This window comes from Hippocampus guttulatus, chromosome 2, assembly GCF_054856545.1.
Source record: "Hippocampus guttulatus isolate MCC_2025c chromosome 2, RoL_Hgut_1.0, whole genome shotgun sequence".
NCBI classification, from domain to species: Eukaryota; Metazoa; Chordata; class Actinopteri; order Syngnathiformes; family Syngnathidae; genus Hippocampus; species Hippocampus guttulatus.
Window position 1 is genome coordinate 23963415 of NC_141262.1, and position 7488 is coordinate 23970902.

Here is a 7488-nt window from a genome sequence, read left to right on the forward strand (position 1 = left end):
GTTGGTAAAAGGACATTTCACGAGAGTTATGACGTTACAAATTTGGATGCTATTTAGCGAGTTTCCCGATAAATGTTTCCTTTTTTTTTTTTGACAGTCTTACCCACCGAGTTGACAGAAATGTTGGCAGCCATGAGGCTCTCGACCACCGGAGGCGGTACTGACAAATTCTCTGCCAAATGCGCCGAAAACGTTTCGTCATCGCTCAGAATAGTCGTCAGTTGAACCGGTTGTCCTTGAACGGAAAGAGCAACCGTTATTTTAGGGGGGTAGATGAGGAAGAACTGGAAAAAAAAATTGACCGAGATGAATTGGCGAAGAGTGAGGCGTGAATATGCGGGGGATAACTGTGCTTCAAAAGCACTTCGACCAACTATCCAAAACTTTGTGCCCCATCCATCGTTCTTGCTCGCGACCTTTTTGTAGTCTCACCTCAGATGACGCATCCCATTAATTACGCTCCTGCTTGGATCTTTGATGGATTTTAATCTTGTATATTACAAGGCGCTGACCCCCGAAATGCAAATGTTCCCCACCAGTTGTTTGTTGTACGGCGGTGGCACGCCTCCCCTCTTTGCCTATTTGCAAATTAGATCGCGTGGGTGGGGCGGAGGGGGAATCTGAATAGCGTTGCGCCAAATGGGTCTAATGCAAAGCAGCAACTTATCAAGACAAATGATCTGTCAGTCTGCATGCAAAACGGCGTCATAAATAATCACGCCTCGTTGTTTTTGAGGGATAAAGGAGAACAACAAATCCTCAGAGGTGTCATCTGAAAAACTGTGATACTTTTCCTTGGTGGCAAATACTTGACAAAGACATAAGAGGCGGAATTGTTGAGTTTTTCTATGACTCTATTTCGATCTGATTATCTCGCCCGCGTAGCACTTGACATTCAAAGGCCCTACCGTTCCGAGCGTCAGCTCGCGACATGATCGCGGCCCACTGGGTGACGTCGTCAGCCAGTCGTTGGGCGTTGCCGAGGATGGATTTGTTCATCAGGAGGCTCTGCAACTCAATCAGCGCCCTGGAAATTCTGAGCGGACGAGGTCATCGCGATAGCGTTACTGTCTGCTTTTACTGCTCTTAACCCTTTCGGGCACGGCGGTTGCTACAGTGGACAGCTCATCATGTTATCAGGTTAGAGAGAGCGTCAAAGTGTTAAAGTTGGCGTACATTGAGTTGTTAAAGTTATTGACTTGTCCCGGTGCCTCCCCTGGCGTCGGATGACTCAGACAGGGATTGTCGACGTTGCACACCAAACCTTGAATCCAAGGTAGCACCCCGGCCGATGGCATGGCTTTATTCGGATAGTGGCCTGAAAGAGAAAAAGCGGTCACTTCTTTATGTTTCAGCACTTGTAGACGACGCGCAACCCGATCAGAGGATGAGTTTGGACTTACATTGGCCTTTGTGGGTCGGCTCGTTGGTGAAGCGCACCGACACCAGGATAAAAAAGAGGAACAAAGGCCAAACAATTTCCACAACCAAGCGCACCTGCAGAAAAGACTCGGGACGGTGATCTCTACATAGCTTTAGAATAGGATGACAAATCCTGACCTTGACCTGAACTGCAACCACTCCAACCAAAAAAAGACTTAGTCAAGTGCCTTTCGATCAGGGGTGTCAAACTCATTTCACATTTTGGGCCCGCATACAGCCTCGGTAGATGTCAAGTGGGCTGGAAAATGAAAATGATACCATATTCTGCTATAAATACAAAAATATCATATCTTTCTTTTGTTTTTGGGATAGTAAAGCACACGAACATTAGGAAAATGTTACAAAACATGTCATGAAACACCTTAGATTTCCTTAGAAAAATGTGCAATTTACTTTGATCATTCACATATATATATGCATTGCAACGGATCCCACTGATTGTACAAAGGCACAAAACTTTAACAAGTAATTGGTATTGAAAAATATAGTCATGCATTTTAAGATTAAATGAGAGTATAAAGAAAGAAATTTTTAAACCATTTACACATGTGCATATAAAATCTAAATGTAATCCCTCCCGACACTTTACAAACTAAGAAGAAAACAGTGTGCCCCTAGCGGATAATCCATTAATTATATTTTATTAAAAATATTAATTCTGTGTCTTTTATGCATTTTTTCACTTTTAAATTTTCCCGCCGGCCTGATCGAACCTCGTCGGGGGGCCGGTTCCGGCCCGCGGGCCGTATGTTTGACACCACCCCAGCTTTAGATCCTTATTGTTCAGGAGCAAAATTTTACAACGTGCCAAAGTGAACAAACCAAGCGCATTTAACCGATTGTGACAAGCAGACCGCAATCTTTTCCACGTCGGCATAGGTTGTCCGCTGCGCTCGACTGGGCGCCTTTCTAGTTCACTGATTTACAGATGAGACATCCTGCGAGATACTAGAAACTGCAAAAGAAAATGGCAGGCGGGGGGAAATTATATGGACTTCCTTAGTGTCTTCGGGAATTTGCCACTGGACACCCGTGCCTTTGTGAATAGATAGTCTCCTCCTTTGAAATTATATGAAAGAACGGACCATAAAATCAGCGCCGTGCCTGTTATAAAATGTTAAAATGCTTGGCGAGGCATTCATATAATTGGTCATTAACCTCTACAAGCCCTCCGCAAGCACTGTTGTCCTTGCCAACTCCCACTGGTTTCATCTAATAGTCGTTTTTCATGTCGACAGCGCACAAATACCCTACGTTCCGTGCACACAAAACACGCACTGTCTCCCTTCCCCATCCCGAAGGAAGGAAGAAAAAGCGACGTATTTCTTTCGGATGCATCCCACTCCCCCCCCCCCCCCCCCCACCCCCCTCCGCCGCCCTGATACAAAGTTGTAAAAACGCAATTTAATTTTGCCTGAAGTTATTCTGACAAAGTAAGGAAATTAATGAAAGTGTCTCCTCGCGAAGATGCCTTTTGTTCTACGGTGGCAAACGGGTGCACCGCTGCGCTCGGGCCCCTTCGGAAACAAGTAGGCAGTTGTGACTCCCACTGACTGCCAAGGTTACAAAGGAAAAGACGGAACACCCAAAGAAAGCGCTGGAATCTTTGTCGCGACATGCTTCGACAAATGACCCTGTCCCATTTTCTCTGGGAATACACAATGTTATCTTCCAACGGTGCGTGACCTCTTATCCAATTGCGCTGATAATTGAGGGGCAATAAAACGCCAGGTAATCATGTGACTAGATGAGTGCAGAGTGCACAGGATGTGTCATGGTTTATCTAAAAGCTCCCAGGGGGGAGGTATTTTAATGCGGAATAATGTTTTGTCACCAAATAACCAAAAATATGTGAAAAGCCTTGCCGCGTGGTAACATTTTATTCATACTGTAAGTGATGTGACTCACCTCTCCAAAAATTATCCGGTTATAGTTCAGGACAGCCGATCGAATGAATGAAACCACTTTTTTTTTTCAATGGGAATAGTAATTGCGAGCACATTTTGACAGGTCATGAGGTTTCCGCCGTCATCTCATTCAAAGTTGCAGAGAACCACAAAGAGACGGCATCCTTCAAACCAAACACTTCACGCTTCTTCTTCTCTATTCCAGCCAAAGACAGACTTTGTTAGCTCAACAATGTAGATGACGTGACATCACGCGCACACCAATGAGATGTCTCAAAAATTAAAGGTGACACTTTGAATTAGTTGGCATTAAGGTGAGATTGCTCTCCTTCTCAGCGGGGGCGGTTAACGGGCAGATCGCTCGTCTCCCGCCATTGCTAACACGCTGCAACGGCAATGTCCTCAAAGTTGCAAAAAACAAAACAAAGAAGGGTGTTGCCGGGGTACCTTTTGTCTCTTCCGGAGAGTGAAGTTCTTCCACAGGAGCAGAGCGAATTGCGTCAGGAGACCCATTACACCTTATCCCGGCAATATCCCGCCAATGCGTCTCTATGGCAACCAGTCCACTTAATAAACCCTGCAGGGGATAAAAGCCAGAGTTTGTTTTTTAATACAGACCAGCGCCGCATCTTAGGCTGAGGGGATCTGAGGTTGCCACTAATCATTCACTTCCTCAAGCTTTGGGGCTTACGGCAAAGCACCTGCTCCTGGAATTATTATCACTTGCATTCAGCAAAACGGGAGGTTCCACTTCATATCATCCTGACAAGAGCCTTAATTAAACAAAGCGTTTGACATGTCATGCCAGAGATGCTCCAAATAAATATTTTGTCCCACTTCTATCAACAAAACATTTGAAGTGTATCTTAGTTGAGGACATTTGCATCCTACCGGAATGTGTCACCTGAACAACATATTGGACCGACACCTAAATTGTTATCTTGTGCTTATTTTGTCTTCTAATGCTTTTGTTAAAAATAACCAAACGACGTGAAGTGTCTGAGTGAGGGAAGATTTTCCTGTTCAGTTAAAAAAAGAAATAAAATAAAACAAGCAGAGGACTATACTGCAGAACTATTTCTGTATTTTAGATGTGACATTATTTTGTACCATAACTTTCACCAGACAACCAAACTATTTGACATGCTTTTGGCTGAGGAAGCTTTACCCGAGAGTGGCGTCCATTAGTACCGACAGAAGGTCTGTCAGCGCGTCACTGACGGAAGCCCGTTTTGCTGATCATTGACGAATGACGGGGAAACTAAAAAAAAAAAAAGATGGCCTAAGCCAGGGGTCGGCAACCCAAAATGTTGAAAGAGCCATATTGGACCAAAAAAAACCAAATACGTCTGGAGCCGTAAAAAATTAAAAGCCTTACAATGAAGGAAACACATGCTGTATGAATCTATATTAGCTATATTTGCCTACGATCAAAATGACTAAGTTGGCGGGAAATACACAATGAGCCTTCATGATTAAATGTTTTTTTTTCCCTGCAATGCATCCTGTAGAAAAGGGGTCCCCAACCTATTTATTCTACACATTTTTAAAGCATTGGAAAACAGTAAGAATGTTTGTCCTCCTACAGAAACCATATTAAAACAAAAAATATATTTCTCTCCCCCATCTTTTTCCATTTTCAAACATTTTTGAAAAAGCTCCAGGGAGCCACTAGGGCGGCGCTAAAGATCTGCGGGTTGCCGACCCCCCGGCCTAAGCTCTAACGGAAGTGGTTTTTCATCTGTCATTGTAATCGTCACTAACCGGATCAAATACCGACGGGCCTCTCAGTCCGTTACTGACGGGCGCCCGTTTCGTTGACAGCTGACAAAAACGTGCCTGTCACGTGTATTTGTTCATGGGGGTTTCTTAGCGGTGACCCGAATTGACTATACATGCCTGAGAGTGAGCGCTACTCTTTTCAATAGGATCTCTGCAGGGACTGTGATGGCCGGCCGTGATTGGCTAAGGAGGTGGAACCAGATGATGTCACTGCACTTTGCTACGACAACACAAATCTACAATCTTTGTTTGAGTCTAAGCTGTTTTGTATGTGTATTTATTTGCATATAAACCTTTAGGGTTGTGCTTTTCTGTTAAATCTTGGTGAAATGATCCATATTCAAGACTGTCTTATGTGTTTTTTCGTGGGGCTGCATTGAGGACGATCAGGGTTGCTTCCATTGACTTTATATGGAAAGACTTTGCGCTTCCTGTACAATAGGTGGCAGTATGCACAAAAGAGCTGTGATGAATGACCGAAGAGTGGACGGACTGAAAATTACAGTTTGGTTCGGCTTGAAAAAAAAAAGACAAAACTGCTACAATTAACAATACAGTTGTGTTGCACAAAATATACAACACTGGACGTGAATGATGAATGGCAGACCGGCCGAATTTTGAAAAATGCCTCTGAGGGTTACAAACCTTTTCTATAACATCATCGTTTTATATTTGACTTTTTTTTTTTTTTTTTTTTTTTCACAGGCCAAAGGTTTTGTACCATACTTAAAACGGTAGTGAATAGTTTGTGGACCATGGACACAAGGTGAAGCTGGTGGGGACGAGCTGTTTTTCTTTGGCCCGCGGCGCGAGTGCGCCACTGCTTAACGCTCCATTTCCTCTTCCTGCAGTCCCTTCCCCTTGTGTGCCTTTCCATTATTTACAGCAAAGCCAGCCAATGTTTTATTTACCATCATTTAGCCTCATGACACTCTTCGTCCCAAATGGGCAAATTAGCGCCGGCTAGCTATAGCGTTCGTATTGTTCGCATGTTGTCTGCGCACATGTTTTTCTGTCCTCCAGGGGACTCAAGTGACAAGGGACGACACGACTTCGTTACTTCCATTGTAGCTGTATTGGAAAACATGACACTGATAAAGACACATTGAAAAAAAATGTCTCCGTTGTCCACTAATGCATAACATAAATAAGATATCCTTTATTTGTCCCACACTGGGGAAATTTATAACAACTACTCTTAATCGAGTTGGCCGAGGAAATGATTAACAAGGAAGCGCGCTTGGCTGTTAAAGTTCACTCTGACTCAACAAACACATGAAACGCCCCAGAAAACACAAAAGACAAAAGCAGCGCGTTTCTTTGCAATTTCTTCAAATAAAGCAAGGAGACCAACTGTTGGAGGCTGTTTAAGTCGGCCGAGAAACATCCGAATGTCGCTTACCTTCGGCCGATGGGCCTTCAAGGCATCTCCAAAAGTGTCTCTTGGCTTCTTTGCGGCTCCCACACAGCCGGGCCCCGCCTGTGTCGTGTCCTTTTACCTCCACTTGTAAAGTATGCAAATGGCTTTGGGTGACGGGAGCCACGGTGATGTGCACACAGGTGGCCTCCTGGGTCTCCATGGCAGCAACAGGTGCTCGTCTCAGCAAATCGTGACTGCGTCTCAGGGTACTAGCGCTAGCGTTACATCAGCACCAGGTGCCCTGGCTGCCATGAGTTGAGGTCTTTGTGGCAATTGCAGATGCTATCAGTATTTTGTAAAAAAATAAAATGAAATAATAATACCGGTAATAATAAATACTAACAAAAGTAATTCAAAGTGTAACATTCTGAATGTTAGCACTGATGCTAGGCAAGGCACAACTGCATTTATATTCCACATTTTATACACAAGGTAACTAACTCAATGTGCTTCAGATAGTTAAATACAGCATTTAAAGGCAAAAAAAAATGTAGACATTTAAAGGCAAAGTAAATAAATAAAAAACATTGACTAAAATTATATCACAAAAAATGTTCAGTGCCAGAACATTATTTGGGAAAAATTGATGACTGAAATACTCTAAAAACCCAAAATCACAGGTATGGGGAAATCATTTTTAGCCTGGATTTATGAATTTACACTTGAGGCCAATTTCAGTTCTGTTTGCTGCTGATTCCATTTGCACGTAGCATAACAACTAAATGCTGCTGCACCATGTTTCCATTGAACTCTGGGACCTACGAATTGACCAAAGTATGCTGACCTCAGAACCCTGCTGGGTTTTGCTCGTGCTAAAAACAACATCGCGTGTCCTGTCTGGTCCCTCAGTACTAGTGGCCACCACCTCCGTGGCAACAATATTTATTTCAAGGGCAACAATAATACAGTTTGGACAAATATCGACAATACCGCTAC

At 43.6% G+C, this 7488-nt stretch overlaps 1 protein-coding gene across 1 annotated transcript in view; it reads right to left on the reverse strand.

The window, feature by feature from the left end:
• The window catches only part of LOC147209130 (phospholipid-transporting ATPase ABCA1), a 72020-nt gene extending 68157 nt beyond the window's left edge, over positions 1–3863 (reverse strand). The window contains exons 1-5 of the mRNA XM_086104762.1: positions 3798–3863; positions 1404–1497; positions 1177–1318; positions 909–1036; positions 108–235 (exon numbers count right to left, since the gene is read on the reverse strand). Coding sequence (XP_085960888.1) covers positions 108–235; positions 909–1036; positions 1177–1318; positions 1404–1497; positions 3798–3863 — 558 coding nt within the window. The remainder of the gene's footprint in view (positions 1–107; positions 236–908; positions 1037–1176; positions 1319–1403; positions 1498–3797) is intronic.
• Between the last annotated feature and the right edge of the window lie 3625 nt (positions 3864–7488).